Source organism: Notechis scutatus, chromosome 4 (genome assembly GCF_049901735.1).
Source record: "Notechis scutatus isolate UNSWTSFEM ecotype Mainland chromosome 4, rNotScu1.2, whole genome shotgun sequence".
Lineage (NCBI taxonomy): Eukaryota > Metazoa > Chordata > Lepidosauria > Squamata > Elapidae > Notechis > Notechis scutatus.
The window spans coordinates 69,271,146-69,293,554 of record NC_142012.1 but is presented as its reverse complement, the minus strand read 5'-3'; the positions used below and the strand labels follow the sequence as shown (position 1 = coordinate 69,293,554).

The 22,409-nt window shown below is 35.7% G+C and overlaps 1 protein-coding gene across 1 annotated transcript in view; it reads left to right on the top strand.

The window, feature by feature from the left end:
• LOC113417444 (uncharacterized) overlaps positions 1-22,409 on the top strand; it is a 124,918-nt gene that overhangs the window by 88,487 nt on the left and 14,022 nt on the right. Inside the window, exon 17 of the mRNA XM_026675845.2 lies at positions 2,464-2,547. Within this exon, the coding sequence (XP_026531630.1) occupies positions 2,464-2,547 (84 nt within the window). The remainder of the gene's footprint in view (positions 1-2,463; positions 2,548-22,409) is intronic.

Here is a 22,409-nt window from a genome sequence, read left to right as displayed (position 1 = left end):
TCATTTTATTCCCATAACTGGATGAGATGGATTGACAAAAATAGTTATCCAGTTACCCTTTTGTTAAGTGCGAATTTGCATACCACTCCACTATATTGTCCTTGAAAGTACTGCTGTTTAACACTGTTTAGTTACTCCATAAGTAAAATGTTTTATGTGTAGGCCTTGCTTTATTCAGAATATGTTGCACCGTTCACCTTTTTCCAATACATACTCATGTTTGATTGTAAGGAAAATCAAATGAAGTACAGGAGTTGCTGAAATCTAAGAGTTTCTTATTTGTCAGTAAGAAATCTTTTTTTTTAATCCACAATTCCCTAATTGAGCCAGCATTTTTAGGAAGTCTATTTCAAAACTATAAGTTCACAATAATCAGATGCTCTCTAACTTAACAACATGGTAAATATTCAAGATATACAATAAATTGAGAGCTAGTTTAATCTAATGGTCAAGGTACCAGGCTGGTTCCACCTTAGGCATGAAAGCTGATTGGGTGAATTTGGGCCAGTCTTTTTGACCTCATGGGGTTATTGTTGTGGGGAAAACAGGAGGAGGAAAGAGTATAAGGTATGTTTCTCATCTTGAGTTATTTTTTTTTTTCAATTATAAAGAAGGGATAAAAAATAAATTATGTCAACTATTAATATAGTTCCTACCAATCTTCCTCTCTTAAATATCTAGTAATACATCTCTTCAGTTGAAATGAGAATGCCAAGTTCATGTAGATGGAAGAAAATAAATGTGATGAAAAAGAGTAGTCCTTGATATATGATTCTAATGGAGCCCATTACAATAGTGAGTCATGACCATTGTAAAGTAGGTCAGTCACATGACTAACCCAATTTTATGATTTTTTTTCCAGAGGTCATTAAGCAAACACCACAGTCATAAAGTGAATGCCACAGTCATTAAGCAAATTGTTTGCTGTAAATACATGGGATTTGCTGGAAAATGCTGACTTTCAGTAAAATGATCATAAGACACGATTATCCGGCCCACGGGGTGCTTAGATCTGGCCTGCGGAGCCACCTTGGAAACAGTGCAGGATTGGCTTGCGGTGCCTCTGCTATAAAAAATGGAGGGTAGGCGTGGCCAGCTCAAAATCGTGCAGCCCTCTCAAGCTCCATTTTCATTGGCAGGCCATCACAGCCAGGCTCCGTTTTTGCTGGCAGAGGGCTGCACGATTTTGAGCTGGTCACACCCACCCTGGTCACGCCCACCCTGGCCACGCCCACCCCACCCATGCTCACTCGCTCCCATCCAAGGTCAAACCTAATCCTGATGTGGCTCTCAATGAAATCAAGTTTGACTCCCCTAGTCTACAATATATTTTTTATCCATTTTATTTTTTTTAAGAATGAAATGTTGGAAAGAAATTATATAAAGTCTCTTGGGATTTTATTAACTGTCCACTAAGAGAATAACTCCGATAACAGAATAAAACCATATTTGGTGTGATGGAGTAAGCTAGTAAAAATCAGTTTTAAAAAGCGGAAATACTGCCAGGGGTTACAGAGCAAACAGTTCCTGAAAAAAATGTTTATACATAGATAGTATATTTCTGAGGCTTGAAAAAATCTATTGAAGAATAAAATTCTATCAAACTAACCACATGCTGATATTTTTCATTTTATCTTTAAATTATGAATAAAATTGTACATTTACTTTTCCCTCCCAAGAGTTAGACTCCCAAGAATTTCCAATTAAACTTAATTAGCTTTTTGAAGCTATCAAGACGTAAGTTACAAGACTGCACTAGTTCACCTTTCCACCGCACCTTAATCTTTAATAATTTGAAACTAGAGGAGGAAGTGAGTTTACCTGTAAAATTCTGTGCTGCAAACTTGTTATCTGCTAAGGAAATAATCTTGATGGGGAAAAGTGCTCTACTAATTGATTGTTATATCTTTGCATATCTTTCTGGCAACCATTGAAAGTTTTGTAGATATAAATGTATCCTGGTGGTATTTTTTTTGGCAGTAGACCTTTGAAATACATGTTTCAGAGAAAGGGATGAACATGCATTCCACCTTATCCAAGTCCTATCACTCTCCTGGCACATCATTGGACTGGAGCCCAAAGCTTTGTTAACTTTTCACTGGGTATTTTCTTTCTCTTTGACTTCAGTGAAAGGAGATAATGAAGCTTTGTTTCTCGCGGCTGGAAAACAAATTTTAAGATCCCGTGTCTAGGTATTCTTTTGAGCTCATTCTTTTGTGAGCTCGTCTGGACTGTTGATTGAAAATCAGAGTTTTTCCTGCCTTGGGCGATCTTAAAAATGGGAGTAGGAATTATAATTACCCATACTTCTTGTTTGTGTTTCTGTAGGTTATTTACGGAAAAGATTTCCTGCCAAATTAAAACTATATAAATGAGCTATGAATACACTTAAATAGAATCTTTCTAAAAATCCAATTTTACTGTTACAGTTGAGGAAGCAATAATCTGTCTCATTTTATATAGATCTACCAAGTGGTCCTCATGTATATCGTCTGGAAGATCTTGCTTATACAAGAAGTGGAGACAAAGGCAACACAGCAAATATAGGTATTTGTCAATCCTATTTTAAAAAAGAACTTCTAACTAAAAATACATATCAGCATTATGCCATAATTATTCTTTCTGTAGTTATAACTGAGTTCAAAGCGGTGTAAGAAAATGATAAAATATTTTTAAAAATGTACCAGTTTATGTTTTTGTTACTTTTCATAATAAGTTTTCATGGTTGGGTTTTAACTTGTTCTCCAGCTCCCACTTTTTGTTTCTCTTTTTTAAAAAAGCTTAAACTTAAAGAGAAACATTTATACTCAAAATAATTAAAAGATTGCCTAACTTAACATTCTTCACTACTCATAAAATGCTTCTCATCTTCTCTGAATCAAATTTAATATAATTTTGTGGATAATTCATGCAGTTTTCTTGGCAACTATTGCTTTGACTCCTTAATTCAAACTGCAGCCTTGATCTTCCATTCAAGTACTAACAAAGCCCAACCCTGTTTAGCCAAAACAAAATCAGTCAGGTGCTATCCTAACTGGGATAAGATCACACAAGCCACATACTAAAATAACCTAATTCCTGTTTGTGATCACATAGGATCACAATGAATTGAGTTCAGTAGCCAGCAATTGGTGGAAGTGTCTCATTATGAAAACATCTTTCAAAAGAACTATAATGCTGTCTTGTTTTAAAGGAGAGTGAAAGTCACCCCCCTTATCCAGATATTTGTAGGGCACCAACTGTTCTACAATCAGGCTGTTTTTCATACTGTATTTTCAAATTTATGTTTTTTAGAATATGTTTTTCTTATTGTTCCATTTGATTGGTTTTAGTAAATCAGTGTACAAACTGCAGTCCATAACAATTGGAGAATTGGAGAAAATGAAATATTTACATGATCCTTCATCATGAAATGTGACTAAATTTATTTTCTATTGCTGTGGAAATTAACAAAATTATTTGTAAAATGCTTTAGGTTTGTTTGCCTTTTAGTCCTTATAAGTAATAATTTTTTTTAATCCCAAAAACTTTATTAAATACAAAAAGTTAATATACACAAATGTACAAAAATGAAAGACAAAAAGTCATACAAATAAACGTCACACTTTCTATGATAAAACTAGTTATATCTTTCTTCAATACATTTGATAGTGAGTTAAATATTTCATAATTAATATTAAATGGCAGTTATTTCCTATATCCTGTAAGTTATCTGTTACTTATACTCTATAAAACATAATAATCTATTATTGTTATTTGTTGTTGGATTATAATTATGTGTTTTTGCAAATATATTCTATCTATTATTTAAACAAAGAGCGAGGAGATCTAAAACTAACATTTGTAAATTCCTGTCTTTTGGTATATATGTCATAATATGTTTCATAGATTTATTTTCCCCGCTTATTTCCTACATTCTTTTTTTTTTTTTTGCGCTCTAACTAATCATAACATTTATCCCAAATCGAATAAAATGCCGAGTCATCCTTTCTTTTTAATTTTAATGCTAGCTTCTCCATTTCAGCGCATTCGTAAATTTTTTGGATGATAAAATGTATAGGTGGTATAATAGGCGTTTTCCAGTATTGTGCCAGTGAGATTCATATCGCTGTTAATATGTGAACAATCAAATCCTTTACTTTGGGGGAATAACCCTCTTTGATAATACCCAGGAGGTACAATTTAGGTTCCCACTCCAATCCACCTTGAACAATTTCCTCTAACCAAGTTTTGATTCTAATCTAAAAAATTTTAACCACCGGGCATGTCCACCAGAGATGAAAGAAGGTACGATGGTTTCCCTTGCATTTTCAACAAATTGGATTTACTGTTGGGTACATTTTTGTCAATCTGGAGGGTGCCAGATGCCATCTATATATCATTTTATATAGGTTTTCTTTATAAGATACAGATTTTGTTACTGTAAGATTTCTCTGCCAAATTTCTTCCCAGTTGTCTAGGTCTATATTGTGGCCAATTTTTTTTGCCCATGCTACCATTGATCCTTTCACGATTTCCTCAGCTAATTCATAGTCTAGTAAATAATTGTATAATTTAGATATCACATTTTTTTCTGGGCCCAAAAGTATCTTATCAAGTTGAGTATTTTTTGTTTCTAATCCAAATTCTTTTAAGTCCTTCTCATATCTTATTGCTATTTGAAAATATGACCAACGATCAATAATTATTTCTTGATTTTCTAAATCTTGGATCAGTTTAAGTTTCCCTTCATTATCTCGGATTTGGTGATATTTAAGCTTTTTGCTAATATCCATTGTATTAGGGTGGAATATTGCCTCCATTGTTGATAACCATGTCGGGACTTTAATATAGTGATTTCTCCTGATATCTTTACAAGTTTTAATCAAAGATTTACGTAGAGTATGTCTATGGAAATATGAATGGCTTTTACTATTCGGGTTCCACAAGAAGGCATGCCACCCTATTTGTAGGTCATAGCCCTCTAGTGTTAGAATTCTTTTATTTTCCAATTTGATCCAATTCTTTATCCACACTAATACTGTTGCTCTATAATAGGTCTCCCAAGCCGGGAGTCCAAAGCCGCCTCTGCTTTTATTGTCTTGTAGGTAAATTCTTTTAATTCTTGATTTCTTGCCTGCCCAAATGAATTTCGTAAGAATTTTGTCCAACTCTTTTTTAAAAAATTTGTCTGATAATATAGGGATCATTTGAAATAGGTATAGCAATTTAGGTAGAACATTCATTTTGATTGTGGCAATTCTGCCTAATAATGAGATCTGCATTTTAGTCCAATTTCACAAGTCTCTTCCGATTTGTCGTAATACTTTTGTATAATTATCTTCCTTCAGGGTTATCGTTTTAGATCTTAACCAAATACCTAAATATTTGATCATTTACAATTTGTAGTCCCATTATTTCCTCTAATTCTTTTTGTCTGTTATTTGTTAAATTTTTGATGAACATTTTAGTCTTTTCTTTATTAATTTTCAGCCCTGCTAATTTACCAAATTTATCAATTTCCCTTAATAATATTGGTCCTGAATCTATTGGATATTCTATAATAAATGCCATATCATCCACGAATGCTTGCAGTTTGTATTCTTGTCTTTTAATCTTTGTACCTTTGATTTCCTCATTCAATCTAATTCTATCCAATAGTGTTTCTAATATTGTTATGAAAAGCAGAGGCAACAGTGGGCATCCCTGCCTGATGCCTTTATTTATCTCAAAAGGATTAGTAAAATCTCCATTTATCATTACGCTTGCCTTCTGCGTCGAGTAGATTGAATGTAACATCTTTGCAAAGTTGTCACCAAATTTCATCAAATTTATCTGACATTTCATAAAGTTCCAATTTAGGTTATCAAATGCCTATTGCGCACCAGGAAGACAAGAGCAACTTGACTGTGTCTCATAAAATTCTAATACATCAATTATAGTTCTTGTGTTGTTTCTAATCTGTCTCGTGGGAAGGAATCCATTCTGGTCAGGATGGATCCCATCATTAAGAATTATCTTCAATCTTTCCGCCATCACACTCAGAAACATTTTGTAATCTGTATTCAAAAGGGATATTGTCTATAATTTTTTATTTGGTTGGCATCTGCACCCCTCTTTAGGGATCAATATAACATAGGCCTCCTTCCATGATTCAGGGAGTCTTGCTTCTAATAATACCTCATTGCAAATTTCTAGAAGCAGATTTTCTAGTGACCATCTGGACCTGGGGTTTTGTTGTTTTATTGTCTATTGATCGCTTCTTTTAACTCATCTAAAGTTACTTCCTTATTTAGTATCTCCCTCTTATCTTCCATAAGTGGATGTAGTGTGCTTTCTTTCAAATATTCCTCTATTTTATTCGATTCTGTTACATCTTGATTATATAAATTCTCGAAGTAATCTCTTACAATTGTTTTCTTTTTCCTCAAGTCCGTCTCTATTATTCCGTTGTTATCTTTCAATTGATATATAGTTCTTTTTTTATTTTATTTTTTCAATTTATACGCTAGCCATCTACCAGGTTTGTTTGTGTGTTCCAAATGGTTTTGTTTTGTATATAGCAGTATCTTAGCTAAATCTTCCTGATCTAACATATTCAATTCATGTTTAAGTAATGTCAAATCATTTCTAATCTGTTCATCCCCTGAGGCTTTCAGTAATCTATCTTCTAGATCCTTTATTCTTTTCGTTAACAAATTTTGTTTCTTCCACTTTTCCTTATTTCTGTTGGCCGTATAGGCTATAGATATTCCCCTTAAATACACCTTCATTGTGTCCCACAGAGTTTGCAATGAGGTATCCTGTTTTTTATTAAATTTAAAAAATACATCTAATTCTTCCTTAATTTTTTGAGTATTCCATTTTTCTTTCAATAGTTGTGGATTAAGTGTCCACCTACTTTTTTTGTGAGTTTGATCTTTCAAGACTATCTGCAACGGATTGTGGTCTACCCAAGTATTAGTTGACATCTCTATATTTTGTATGTCCTTAAACAGATCATTATTCACCCATGCCATATCTAACCTTGACCAAGATTTATGTGGATTGGAGTAGAAAGTAAATTGAGTCACCCCTGGGTTCAATTTCCTCCATGCATCTACTAAATCTAGTTCTTTGGCCATATCAAAAAAAACATTTAGAAAGTATATTTTGTTTTTGTTTTTTAATGTTTTTGGTCACTGGCATAATCCTGTTTATTATTAGAAATTGCATTATAATTGCCAATTATGCAGATCATGGAATTTCCTAATTCTATTAGTTTCTCATATAGGGTTTTATAAAATTCATTTTGATTTGTATTAGGGGCATATATCCCTACTAGTAAAATCTTTTTATTTTGTATAACCACCTCTACAATTAATATTCTTCCAATCATATCATTATAAATCAATTTCGACTCTATTTCTTCTTTAATATATAATGCTACTCCTCTCTCTTTTTCCTCTGCTAGTGATGTATATAATTTCCCCAGTTTTTTGTTTTGTAAATATATCTGATCTTGTAGTTTAATATGAATCTCTTGAAGACATATTATGTCCAATTTCTGTTTCTCTAGTTTCAAAAATATTCTTTTCCTTTTTGATGAATCATTTAATCCATTGATATTAATAGATGTTCGTGTTAGTCCTTTTCCCAGTATTCCTTATTCTAGGTTCTATCTCTCATTGGTTTTGGTTGCTGTTTGGCATCTAGTTTTGATTCCTGTTTCTTCTCGAATAGTTTAGTATTTTTATTTAGTATTTATTTGATTTGTCAATCGCTTACAAAAACAATAGGACAGGGATGGTAGGCATGATTGGAGCACTTATGCGCGCCTCCTACAGGCCTCTTAGGAAGGGGTTGAGGTCAATAGTAGACAGTCTAAGGTTAAAGTTTTTGGGGTTTGGGGAAGAAACCACAGGGTCAGGTAGAGTATTCCAAACATTGACCACTCTGTTGCTGAAGTCGTATTTTCTGCAGTCAAGTTTGGTGCGGTTAACCTTGAGTTTGTATCTTTTTTTTTTATTTTTTTATAAATAAATTTTATTAAATTTACAATTAAAAACATATCGACATTACATACACAAAAGGGAAAAAAACAAAAAAAGAACACTCGGTCTTACAAACTGGAAAGAAAAGAGAAGAAGAGATGTAAAAGAAAGAAAGAAACAAAGGAAGAGAAAGAGAAAAAAAAAAAAAGATGCGTTTAAAAACAGACAATATCCTTTTAGACAGTCTGCAAGATCCAATTCTCCTACCTTAATTTGAATACACACATCTTATCGATATCTATGCTTAAATTACCCATTGTCCATTAAGCAGTTTATCTCTGGACTAACCAATTATACCAAGAGTTCCAATTATCGTAAAATATTGAAGACTCTTTGTTTTTAAGTGCTATAGTTAATTTATCCATTTCTGCACAGTCACATATTTTCTGGATGACCATTTGTTCTGTAGGTGCATAGGGTGATTTCCAACACTGGGCAAACGCTAATCTGGCTGCAGTTAGGATATGAATTGTTACATATTTCATCTTTTTGGGTAAATGTTTATCAGAGATCCCTAGTAGGAAGAACTCTGGTTTGTATTCGATTTGTTCTTTGGTTATCTCCTCCAACCATTTTCTGATTTTTTGCCAATATTTCTGGGTTTCTTTGCAAGACCACCACATATGAAAGTAGGTTCCTTCTATGCTTTTACATTTCCAGCATTTTGGACTCGTGTTTGAGTTCATTTTCGCCAACCTCGAAGGGGCAAGTGCCATCTATAAAACATTTTGTATGTATTTTCTTTATATGCTGCCGATTTTGTAATCTTAATATTTCTGTTCCAAATCTTTTCCCATTCTGATAGTGTAATACTTCTTCCGACATTCCTGCTCCAGGCTATCATGTTCCCTTTGACTATCTCTTGTTCTAATTCTACTTCCAGTAAGTATTTATAGAATTTGGATATGTTCTTTTTGTTTGATCCTAGTAAAATTTTATCTAAATACTGCAGTTTGTTATAAATTCCAAAGTCTTTTATATCTTGTTTGTATCTACTATGGATTTGTATATATAACCACTGATCAATTTTAAATCCCTGTTCCTGTAGTTCTTGTCGAGTTTTTAATTTTCCTTGCGGATCTAATAAATCTTTATATTTAATCATTTTTGTTATGTCCAAATTATTGGGGTGTACCATTGCCTCCATTGTTGATAGCCAGATCGGAATTTTTAGATAGTGTTTTTGCATATTTTTTCCAATTAATTAATAATGAGTCCCTAATGAGGTGTCTATGAAAGTAAGACTGCTTGGGTTTCCCCACTTCCCATAAGAAGGCATGCCACCCTCTCTGGAGGTCATGCCCTTCTAATGCTAAAATTCTTTTGTTAAGTAAGTTCACCCAGTCTTTTATCCATAATAAGATAGCTGCCGAATAATATAATTCCCAATTTGGAAGGGCTAGACCCCTCTACTTTTCGCATCTTGTAAGGCCTTTACATTGATCCTGGGTTTTCCCCTGCCAAATAAATTTAAGTGTGATCTTATTTAATTCTTCAAAAAAAATTTTGGCAACTTAATTGGGATTGTCTGGAATAAATAAAGAAATTTTGGTAATATGTTCATTTTAATCGAGGCAATCCTGCCCAATAAGGAAAGCTGCAACTTATTCCAGGATTCTAAATCTTTCTTTGTTTGTTGAAGTAGTTTATCATAATTGTTCTCTTTGAGTGATTTACCTTGTGGTGTTAACCATATTCCTAAATATTTGACCCTTTTGTTACCTGTATCCCCATCATTGTTTCTAATTCTTCCTTCTGGTTTTCTGTTAAATTTTTGGTCATTAATTTTGTCTTTTTTCTATTAATTTTTAATCCTGCCACTGTGCCAAATTGTTCTAATTCTTTTATTAGATTATAACCTTTTTCCATGGGTTCCTCCAAAAAGAAAACCATATCGTCAGCAAACGCTTGTAGTTTATATTCTTCTGATTTGACCCTCACTCCTCTAATTTCAGAATTTTGTCTAACCTGTGTTAAGAGTGATTCTAGGGCAAAAATGAAAAGAAGAGGTGAGAGAGGGCAGCCCTGTCTGACACCTTTTTCTATATTTATTGGATCTGTTTGTTCGCCATTGATTAGTATATTAGCCTGTTGTGTGTTGTAAATAGTTGTTATAATGTTTTCAAATTTGGTGCCAAGACTCATATTGTAAATTTTTTGAATTAAAAGTGCCAATTTAAGTTATCAAATGCTTTCTCAGCATCTAAAAACATGAGTGCGGATTGTTTCTCCGGGTGGGCTTCATAATATTCTAGGACATCGATAACGGTTCTTAAATTGTTCTTTATTTGTCGGGACGGAAGAAATCCATTTTGATCTTCGTGTATATGTGGATTTAAAGCTTGTTTTACTCTATTAGCTATGATAGAAGTAAACAATTTATAATCGGCATTTAAAAGTGAAATCGGTCTATAGTTGTTGATGTATCTATGATCTGCATCCTCCTTCGGGATTAGCGAAATCAGCGCCCCCTCCACGAGTCCGGCATCTTGGCTGCCAGAAGTACCTCATTAAACACTTCCAGCATCAGTGGTCCTACTAGTTCCAATATTGCTTTATATAGTTCTGCCGAATCCCATCTGGTCCTGGAGATTTGTTATTACTTTGATTCTCCATTGCTGACTTCAATTCAGACCATGTAATATCTTTATTCAATAACTCTATCCATTCCTCTCCAATTACCTTGTCATTCGTCTCCTCTAAATAAGTTCTTATTTTATCTTCATTAACTTCCTCCTTTTTATATAATCTTTGAAAATAGTTGTAAATGATATCTTTTTCTTCTCTATCTCATGTTGTAAGACATCTTTCTCATCCATTAGCTGGTGTATCAATCTCTTTTCTTTCACTTTTTAAGTTTATGGGATAGCCATCTTCCTGGTTTATTTGCATGCTCAAAATAATTTTGTTTGGATCTTTTCAAGTTAATTTCTATTTTATCTTGTTCAAGTAAGTTCAATTTATGTTTAATTGTTATTAACTGATTTTGTGTTCTCTGGTTTTAGGGATTTTTGAAGTTGTATTTCTAATTCTTTAATTTGTTGTTGGAATTTATTTTGTTGGGCATGTATTCTTTTATTTCTCATGGCATTATAGGAGATTGTTGTTCCTCTTATAATTGCCTTCATTGTATCCCAAATATTTTGTTTCGTGGTTGCTTCATTATTATTTTCTTTTAGAAAATAATTTAATTCCTCTTTCAGCTTCTTAATGTACTCTTCTTCGTTTATTAACTGAGTATTTAGTGTCCATCTTTTCTTTGTTTTTCTCCTATCTCTCCAAATTAGTTGTATTGGGTTGTGGTCGGCCCATTCATTTGGTAGGATTTTAATTTCTTTTATTTCATTGGCCAATTCCCCATCCATCCAGGCCATATCTATTCTGGTCCAGATTTTGTGTGGATTTGAATAATATGTGAACTGTTTCTCTTCTGGGTTTAGTTTTCTCATAAGTCTATTAAGTTTAATTCTTTCATCATGTCCTTACAGGGCATAGAAAATTCTCTTTTCCCTTTCTTGTTCTTATTCACATTACTATGGTCTTTTTGATGATCAGCAATGGAGTTGAAGTCGCCTATCATGCAGATATTCCTTTTTGAAACCTATTATTCTCTGATGAAGATCTTTAAAAATTTCCTTGTTCTTCATTTGGCGCGTAGATTGCTACCAATAAAAATGTAATATGATTAATCCAAATTTGTATAACCAGAGTTCTTCCTTCCGGATCCGACCAGGTTAGTTCTGCTTTTACATCATCTTTCACAAATATTGCAATTCCTTTCTTTTTATGTTTGTCTGCTGGTGCTGTAAAAAGTTTTCCAAGTTTCGGGCAAATTAAATATCTTTCATCCTTTTTCCTAATGTATGTTTCTTGTAGGCATATTATGTCGGCGTTTTGTCTAATTAATTTAGTTAATATCCTTTTCCTTTTAGATGTTGAATTTAAACCATTTATATTAATGGAGAGGAGTTTCTTTCCTATCTCCATTTATCTAGGTCTGTTTAGTTTTTGTCTAGTGGTGATTCGGTTTTCTTCTTGCTGTTGTTGTGAGATTGGTTCTTCTCTCCTGGTTGTGGTTTGTCGTCCCTAAATTTTGAGGAAGTCCTTCTTTTTGGTTTCTATGGCGATTACGATCATCCTGTGGTTTCCTTTTAGTTTCCTCCTTGGTGTATTGGTTATCCGTGCCTATTAGCTGATCATGAAAGTCTTGGGCCTGTTCTATAGAATCTATTTTGATTTTTCTCTCTTTCCAAGTTATTAACATCCCTTCCGGGATTAACCATTTAAAAGGAATTTCTTTTTTATTTAAATAATTGGCCAAGAATTTATAATCCTGTCTTATGACCCTCACTTTCCTTGGGATTTGTTTTAGGATCGTAATCTCTTTACCTCTATATGTTATTGTTTCTTCTCTGGACCTTTTAAGAATTAGGTCTCTCACACACCTCCTTGTGAAACGAATATGAATTTCTCTTGGGCAGTTATGGCGTCTAGCATAACTTGTGCTGACCCTATACACCTCGTCAAATTCTTTGATTAGATCGTCTTTTTCTTTCCCTAACCATTCAGCCAATAGTTCTGCCATTAATTGTTCTAGTTCTTCATTTTTCGCTTCTACCACATTTTAAAACCTTAAATATGCTGCTGCTTTATCCATTTCGGAGGTGGACGAGGGAGTCTTCGGTTTCTCTAGTTACATTTCTAAATTCCTCCTCTATCCTTTCAAAGTTTGTCTCCATCCGTTCTGTCCTACTCTCTATTTCTCTTATCTTAACTTCATTTTTCTCCATAGCCTGTTGCAAGGACCCTATCTTATCCTCCACCTTAAGTAAATCTGCTTTCATTTCCACTTTAAGCTTTCCCATCTCATCTTTTAATTCGCTAATATCCGCTCTGGTTTCTTTGTGATTCTTAATCATTATTTCTTGCATCTTGGATATTGCTTCTTGCAAGGATAGTAGGGTAGCTTGTATATTAACGTTAGAGACATTGGACTGTTTTTCCCCTATTAGAGATTCTTCAATGGTTTTTGGATTGTTGGTGAAGCAGAAGTTAAAGTAGTTGTTAGGGTCGGGGTGGTCTTCCTTCCCGATTTCAAAGCCATAGTTGTCGTGGAGGTCATCTCTCTTAATATTTGTTTTTGTTGTTGCACTATATTGGATATATTGTCCCAGATCACCATTCAGTGTTTAACTCCTAAAATAAAAATTCTATTCTAATACTTCAATCAAATATATAGATAGGCAGTCTGTACACCTATATTATAAAATGTTATCTAATAATATAATAATCTTTATAATTAATTTATATACTGAATATCAATATTAATCACCAATAATACATCAAATCCAACCCAGTTACTTCTTTAAGAATTAATCTTAAGTATTCTAAATAATCTAAATCAACACTATTTTTCACTCTTTGTTGTTACTATTTAAGACAATCAAATCAATTGTCACTGAAATCTATAAGGACAATATACCTTTTTTTTTCCCCTCCTTTTGAGTAGGTAAATTTATCAGGCTTTTTAAGGGGTTAAGATAGGAAGGAGAAAGACTGAAACAATGGGGGAAGAGAAGAGGGAAAAGTTTACCTTGATTTGAGGCAGTCAATAAGCAAGGGGCTAGAGGTTCAAATTGTAAAAATAGTGCCCAAATGGTAATATTAAAGTATTACCAAATATAAATTCCAACAAATAAAGAAATGTGATAAGAGAAAAAATATAAAATAAACTCTATAGTCAGTCTTCAAGCTAAAGGTTTAAGTTTTGAGTTTCTTCCCAGCACTCCGGGAGCGAATGGTATAATGTGCTGATTAATCGCAATAAGAAGTCAATCCTTCCCAGCCTTCTGTTGGTCTCTTCTTCCTTCTTCCTCTTCCTTCTTTCCCCTTCCCGGTTTTGAGTTCAATGTGCAAATCTCCTTCACCTATTATTCCCTCCAAAATCCAATAGTCATCTCTTCTTGGTCGCTTAACAATCTGTCCTCCCAGCTGTATTAAATAAAGCCAATAATCCTATTGAGCTCAATTCAGAGAATTAATAAGTCACTTTCAGTGCCGCAATTTTTCCTCCTCTGTCACCTCCTTCCTCTCAAATATTGTCAAAAGTTAATCCCAAATGCCAAATCACTCACAAAATCAAGTCTCCAATCTCCTGGTTTCTGATGTTCTTCCTCTCTCCCAGGGGTTTCCCTTTCAAAAGCTGTAATCCACACTTTCGTTCTAACGAGCCTTTCTGCTCGTGATTGTCACACTTCCGCTTTTCAAGCTGCTTTTCTGGCCGCTTTTCTCTCCTGCTTCCACAAAGTGCTACTCACAACCAGGAAGATAAATCTCTCACCCCACTGTCATTCTTCAATCTTCAATCTTCAATATTGTATTAAGCTCTTTCAACACCTTTTCCTGCTCCGATCTTGCAGGCTGTCACTATCTTGCTTAGTCACCTCAGTGGCAGACCGGACTTTGGAGCCGCCATAAACTGGCAGCTAGCTCTTCCACGCTGGGCTCAGGAGCTCTTCTCTTCGTTACCAGGGGGGTTGCCTACCCCCACCCTGTAACTCGAGATTCTCCTATACTGACACGAACCTCTCCGGGTTTGTGTATCCCCTGGGATCGCTCCAGACGCTAGAGAAGGTAACAGAAAACCACAGCAGTCTTCTCCACCTCTGCACGTCCCTGTCCTGCCACAGGGTTTTTCGAGTTTGTATCTATTGTGTGCTTTTGTATTGTTATGACTGAAGCTGAAGTATTCATTTGCAGGTAGGACATTGCAATGTATGATTTTATATACTATATTTAGATCGGATCGGAGGTGGCATAGTTCTAGGTTTTCTAGGTCTAGAGTTTCAAGTCTGGTGGCATAAGGTATTCTGCGATGAGTAGAGGAGCAGAGAACTCTTCTTGTGAAATATTTGTGGACTTTTTCAATTGTGTTAATATCAGATACATGATATGGGCTCCAGACTGATGAGCTGTATTCAAGTATAGGTCTAGCAAATGTTTTGTATGCTCTAGTTAGTAGTGTGATATTACCAGAGAAGAAGCTACGTAGGATTAGATTAACAACTCTTAATGCCTTTTTGGCTATGTACAGTGGGCTCTAGCACTTAGATCATTTGAGATGAGTACTCCAAGATCCTTGACAAAGTTTGGATCCTCAACAAGGTCTTGACTATTTAGCTTGTATTTTATTTTCTGATTTTTTCTGCCAATATGTAAGACAAAGCATTTATTTGTTGAGATTTGAAGTTGCCATTTGATTGACCATTCTGATACATAGTCAAGGTCTTTTTGGAGGGTAGCAGTATTGTCTGTGGTGTTGAATAGCTTTACATCATCAGCAAAGAGAACGCAGTTGCTCTTAATATGATCACAGAGGTCATTTATGTAGAGTATGAGGAGAGTTGGTCCTAAAACACTGCCTTGGGGGAACACCACTGTTGACAGGTACAGAATTTGATAGGACGCTCCCAATTTTGACCATTTGTTGTCTGTTTGACAGGAATGCTTCTATCCAGTTATGTAGTTGTCCAGAGATACCATAAGATTTTAGTTTTAGTAGTAGTTTGTCGTGTACCACTGAATCAAAGGCTTTACAGAAGTCTATGTAGATTGTGTCTATTGCTTTGCCCTGATCGAGTTGTGTAGTCCATGTGTTTTTGCAGTGTAAGAGTTGCAGATTACAGGATAGTTTTTTTCTGAAACCAAATTGTTTATTACAGAGTAGGTTGTTTGTCACTAAGTGAAGGATAATGGATTGGTTAATAATTGATTCCATGACTTTACAGGTGATGCAGCATAAGGACATTGGTCTGTAATTTTCAACTAGGTTGGGGTCTCCCTTTTTGAAGATGGAGATGACCGTGGCTTGTGACCATAGTTTTGGCAAGGAGCTGGTCCTGAAAGATTTTTCAAAGATTATGCTTAGAGGTTTGGCTATGGCAGTGGATAGCTTTTTTAAGAAGTAGGCACACATTCCGTCCGATCCAATTGATAGGGATGGTTTTAGATTGCACAGTGCTTTTTCAACAATGTCTTCTGTAAAATCAATATGTATTAGATCATTGTAGTTGTCTGTGATTTGACTAGGAAGTATTGGGCTTGATTCATTGCTGTTTACAAATACTGAGCCAAAGAATGTGTTAAAGATGTTTGCTTTGATGGTGTCGTCATTGCAGTCTTTGCCATTAGGTCCTTTCAGGGGTAGGATGGACCTTGAGTCTTTTAGTTTGTTGTTTACAAAATTGTAAAAAGCACGGGTGGAATTTGTGCATAGAAGGTTTTCCTCTTGCTTAATGTGATAATTAGTGCATTCAGTTTTTATCTGGTGGCATAGATTTTTGTATCGGCTTTTGAAGTTGGCAACGTGACCAGATTTGTTTTTTCGCCAAAGTGATCTCTTTTTGGATTGAAGCTTCCTTATTGTTATGGGTAATCTGTTTTTCCTGGTTTTGGGAGTTGTTATTGGTACATATAGTTTGATGGCTCTTGCTCTCTTGTTTTCACTATTTTCCCAGCGTTAGGGGTGGGAAGCTAAATCGCTGCTGCCAACTTCCACCCTCACCCCTTTCACTCTGGGCTTCCTTGATGCACACAGATACCCGTTCCAATGTTCCCATTATAATCCAAATGGAATTTCCAACCTCATTAGCTTGCCAATCATCCGTCCACTATCGTCTCGCTGCTTCCTTCCTTGATAGCTCATCGCATCTCTGGGTCTGCTCGCAAAGGGCTGACTTCTTCCACCTCAGACTTCAGGCTCTCTTCTTTGACATTTCGAGATCGCAACTTCCCAAATTGACTCCAATAATTTCTTCTCACTTTGTTGATCCCTCCAGGACCCAAAACCACCACGAACGGCTGTCCAGTGGTGAAAAACCCAGCACAGGAGATCAGAGCAGATATCTCCTGCACTGCCACGATGCAATGTCACCGGAAGTCCCGTCCCCGTCTACTTCTCCTTATAAGTAATATTACTATTGCATAGGAGATTGTAACGTTTCCCATCTTCCATTGTTTCCATTGCTGGGTCTTTCTCTTCTAAGGTAACAAGTGGGCTGCCTTTCCAGTATAGGAGATACTTTGCACTCATTATATAGCAATAGCACTTAGACTTTTAAACAGCTTCACAGTGCTTTTTACAGCCCTCTTTAAGCAATACAGAGTCAGCATCTTTCCCCCAACAATCTGAGTCCTCATTTTACCAACCTCAGAACGATGGAAGGTTGAGTCAACCTCGAGCTGGTCAGGATCAAACCCCTGGCAATCAGCAGAATTAGCCTGCAATACTGCATTCTAAGCATTGCACCACCACTGTGCTATATCTCAGTACAAATAGTCCTCGAATTACAACAGTTCATTTAGTGACCATTCAAAGTTACAATGGCACTGAAACAAGTGATTTATGACCATTTTTCACACTTATGATTGTTGGAATATCCCTATGCTCATGTGATCCAAGTGTTCGAATCTCTTGGAGCCTGTCTTTATCCAGCTGGCAGTAAAAGTTGACAAGAGGGTGCTGTTGGTGTCGACTGTGACACTCGGCGTCACACTGCAGCTCAATGAGCTCCAGCTGCAGGTGGTCTGGAGCGTCGTCAGGATCCACAGAGAAAGGAGAGGAAAAAAGTGTGATTTCCTTTTCAATTGCTGCAAAATCCTGAAAGTGCTGTTGAAACTCCTCAGTCAGAGATGAGATGTCTGCTTCATACCTCCTTATTTGCGCACTCATATTGTTCTGTGGAAAACTGGTCATTATTTCCTGCAGTGATGGGAAATGTGCAGACTGCGTTTGTGACAGGTGTCTTTGGAAAAGTAGCAGCTTGGTCCCAAAGGCTTTGATATGTGAATACAATTGGCTTACCACTGCATTTTGTTCCTGAAGGCTCATGTTCAGCGCGTTCATATGTCATGTTATGTCAATTAAAAATCCAAAATAAGGCAGCCAAACAGGATCAGATAGCTCTGGCATCGTTGTCCCTTTTTTGCCAAGAATTGTCTGATTTCCTCCTAAGAGGAAGCGCTATAGTGCAGACTCCCAACTGAGCCATCTTACCTCGTTGTAATACCCAACACCTCCATATTCAGCCCGGATGTCTAGTAGAAACTTTTGAAACTGGGGGTGGTACAGGGCTTTGGAGCAAATATAATTAATAGCCTTCATCACCAGTTTCATAACATGATCATATTTCAGATGTTTGGCACAGAGAACTTGTTGGTGAATAATATAGTGGAGTTTTATAGCTTTGTCTCCTTCTTCTCTGACTTTGTTACAGACTAGGGTTGATAATCCACTTTGCTCGCCAGCCATGGCAGGTGTGCCATCCGTAATAATTCCAGTGACTTTATTCCATGGTAGTTTCATGTCATCTACAGCGGAACAAACAAACAAATAAATCTGTTCCTCTTGTTTGGTCCTTTATGCTCTGGAGGTCAAGTAGCTCTTCACTCACGTTTGTATCATTGTTCATTCCTCTCAAAAAAACAATAACTGAGCGGTGTCAGATGCTTGAAATTTGGAAACGGGCCACAATTGGCTCCCCGGCCGGACTTTGGACATGCCTGCTGTAGTAGGATTCCTTGGGAGGAAAAGTGGCCGGAGTGACTCAACTTCCCTGCCGGCTTCCTCATTGAGTTTGCTTGTGGAAAGCTGTCAGGGAAGGTCACAAATTGTGATCATATGACAATGGGACTCTGTTAACCTTATAAGTGCAAGGTAGTTGCCAAGTACCTGAAATACAATCACATTATCACTGGGTGGCATGAGCACCGTTTTAAGTATTCATTCACATCATTGTAACTTTGAATGGTCACTGAACAAGTGATGCCTATAGTGATGCATTAATTGCTAAGAGTATTTTTAGGTACAGTAATACCAGCATGGCCATTTCTGATAATTTTGAGAGTTTCCACCTATCTGAAGGCTATCTACCTTAAGACAAGCCAATCCATATAATTGGAATATCAAGAAGAAAAGACTTCTAAATATGTCAAAACAATCTATTAGATATTAGTTTACTTAGGAAATTGGTTTGTTTTTTCCCCATAAGAGGACTATATTTGGGGACTTCCGGTTTGGCGTCACAGTGAGACAGACGAGGAAAGCTGATTCTACTTCGTTAGGAGGCCCCAACGTAAAGTCACCCTGGAGGGGTGACGAAGAAAGAAGAGACCTCTTGTTGATCACAGGAGGACAGCTGTCTTCCCACTAGATCGGAGGGCACCCTTCTGACTAACGGAGAAGAGAGGTGACCGTTATGGTCAGACAAAGCTGGGGCAACCAAAGAAGAAGTAATAACCAGCTGATCGTGAACAGTGTACTGGAGCAGGTTGAGACTTTTTTAATTTCTAGGCTGGAGACTTTTCCCCAAGTAAAATAGTTTTTGACAATAAAGACTCTCCAAAGTTTTTAAAAAGCGGCAAATTAATCAGCAAGGAGACACTCAAAAAAGAGATGTAATTTCCATGGGATGACATTTTTTAAAAATAAGGAGAAGACCGGACTGGAATTTATAATTGACAACAATCTGAAAGACAATTTAAACTATTTGAAAATATTTTGGAACGCTGGATGTAATTTTGTAAAGCTTTGTAAAGAAAAATTAATTCTTTGAATTACTTGACAATCAGCTGATAACTATTTCGCTTTAAAGGTGGAAGATAGAGGTAGGGTGACATCTACTGGTGGAAAAAGGTACTACATAATGGAAGTGAATATGAGCATAGACTAAACAAGGCTGGAATTGATAAGAAAGGAGATAAATACTATCTGCAAGGCCGGTCTTTTGTTGTTTGGGAACAGATAGTGTTTTCTTTTTGGAACTTGCTGAACTTGGTGGATTACAAACACAGTTGGCTTTGAGGAACTGTTTGGAAACTGAGTGAATTTTTTTTTTTTTTTTTTTGCTTTTTGGCTGCCTTGGCTTTTTGGGGTGTTTGGTGGGCCATTGTAAATATCTTTTGACTGAATACTGTGAAAGAAGAATGAAATAACATTTGCAGATCTGGTCAAGATACCAAACAGAAAATTTGGACCACAATAATTTTGATGTGGACTTTTTGACTTTGTACTGTTTCTATCTCCTTAATGGACCTAATATTTTAATATTGTAGTTTTTATAATGCTTAAACTCAGAAATAAATTGTAATAGTGTATCGAAGAACTATATGTTATTGTGTGACTATAATATGGATTTGTAAGATTAGATTTTTAAGATTAAATGACAATAAGAGTACAAAGTAGAGTGCAGGAGGGAAAGCAGATTGTGGGGGGATGAATGTTCAAATTTAACAAAAACTGGAAAGAAAGCATCTTCCACACTGTCATCTGCAGCATCCAGTCCATCAAACCAAACATCAATAAATAAAATGATACAACAGGAAAAAATGAATAATCCCCCCCCCCCCCAAAAAAAAAATACAACTGGTGCTGCAATCCATTTAAGAAGCTGTTATCTCACAGAAAGAGGAAGCAAGGAAACATCACAGTGAGGTGAAAGAATATCTGGAGAAGATGAAGGAACAGATCCAAAATATGTATGAGGGAATGGGAAATTTTCAGCAAATGATAACAAAATGTTCAGAAAATAGAGGACAAAATAGAAGAAACAGAAAAAGATAAAGAAGACGAATCAAAAGCTGACACAAGCAAATAAGGATCTTGAAGAAACAGTTATAACTCTCAAATGGAAAAAGCAGCCTACTATTTAAGATTTCAGGATATAGAGGAAGATAAAGAAGAGAACCTGCAAGTGCCCAAGAGACAAGAAACAAGAAATAGAAGGGAAGATAGTTGAAATGTTTAGAATGAACATGAGCTATGCAAGAAGACATAAAGTCCCAAGAGAAGTACGTGTCGAATTTATTAAAAAATGAACAAGAGATGAAATACTAAAAAGGGTAAGAGATGATCCATTGCAGTATAGAGGGAAAGAAGCTGTGGTGCTGAAGCAGATCCCTAGGAGGGTTAGAGATTTATGAAAATAATACCAGTTTTTGCTGTTGAACTGATTACAAGGGAAGTAACTTTTATATGGTTGGTGACAGAGGGAATACTAGTGAACTGGGATGGTAAGAGATATAGACTGGACTCATTAGAATTCTATGATAATTATATTGTTCCATATGAGGGACAAGAAATAAGAGAAGAATCTGAAGATTAGAGACAAGAGGAACTGATGGGAGAAGAGAAGAATGTACAACAAGCAGATGAAGAGGCAGAGAGAATAATACAAGAAGGACCGAGAGCAAAAGATCAGAGACAAATAATAACTAGGATTATAAGACCTATATACAACTAAATGAGATGGAGGGGGTAAATGAGATGTTATTATTAAACATAAATGGATTGAATTCTCCCATAAAAAGGAAAAAAAATTTACACACCTACAAAAATGAAAAGCAGATATAATCTGTCCCCAAGATACTCACTTAAAAAGCAACACAGTCAACTATTGGAGTGCCACGAAATTGAGAAATTATATTTCACACCAGCATAAGAAAAGAAGAGAGGGGTAGGTCTATCTATCAAAGATACAGTAAATTCCAAACAAATATACACAGATGAAGAAGGAAGAATTTTAATGGTGGAGATAGTAATGAAGCCAAATAAGACACGATAGCATATTTATGACAATATTAGCAGAAAGAATGAAACCAATTTTGAGTGAACTTATACAAACAAGAAGAATTTTACCAAATGCTGTATAAGAAAATATTGGAAATGTCATATGAAAATATTTGTGTTGTAAGATATTTCAATGCAATAGTGGATGAAAAACTAGACTATAGAAGTAGTGAGGGGGGGGGGAGCAAGAAGGATACTCCCTAAGGCATTATTTCAAATAGTACAAGAAACTTGTATACTGGATTTATGGAGAGAAATGAACCTGGGGGAAAATCAATATACATTTTACTCAAATAGACATAAATCATGGCCCAGAACTGACATTATCTGGATGACTTCCAAACTAAGAACAAACATACAAGAGACAGGTAGAAACTAACATATGGGCTGACCACAACCCAATACAAATTACCCGGGTGGTGGTCAAGTGCTAAGACAGGACTTTCCTCAGATTCTCCCTCGCTGTCATTATACCTACCTTCCTTCCTTCCTTCCTTCCTTCCTTCCTTCCTTCCTTCCTTCCTTCCTTCCTTCCTTCCTTCCTTCCTTCCTTCCTTCCTTCCTTCCTTGTCTTCTTTTTCCTTCCTTCTTCATTCTAATTTCTTCTTCCTTCCCCTCTTTCCTTCTTTTTTCTTCCTTGCTTTCTTCCCATCTTTTCTTCTTTTTCTTTCTTTCCTCATTCCCTTGTTCCTTTCCTGCCCCTTCTTGCATGCTCAAATGCAAAAGGGGAAACATTTTTCCTTTTGTTTTGTTTTTAGTTTTGCAAGCCCACT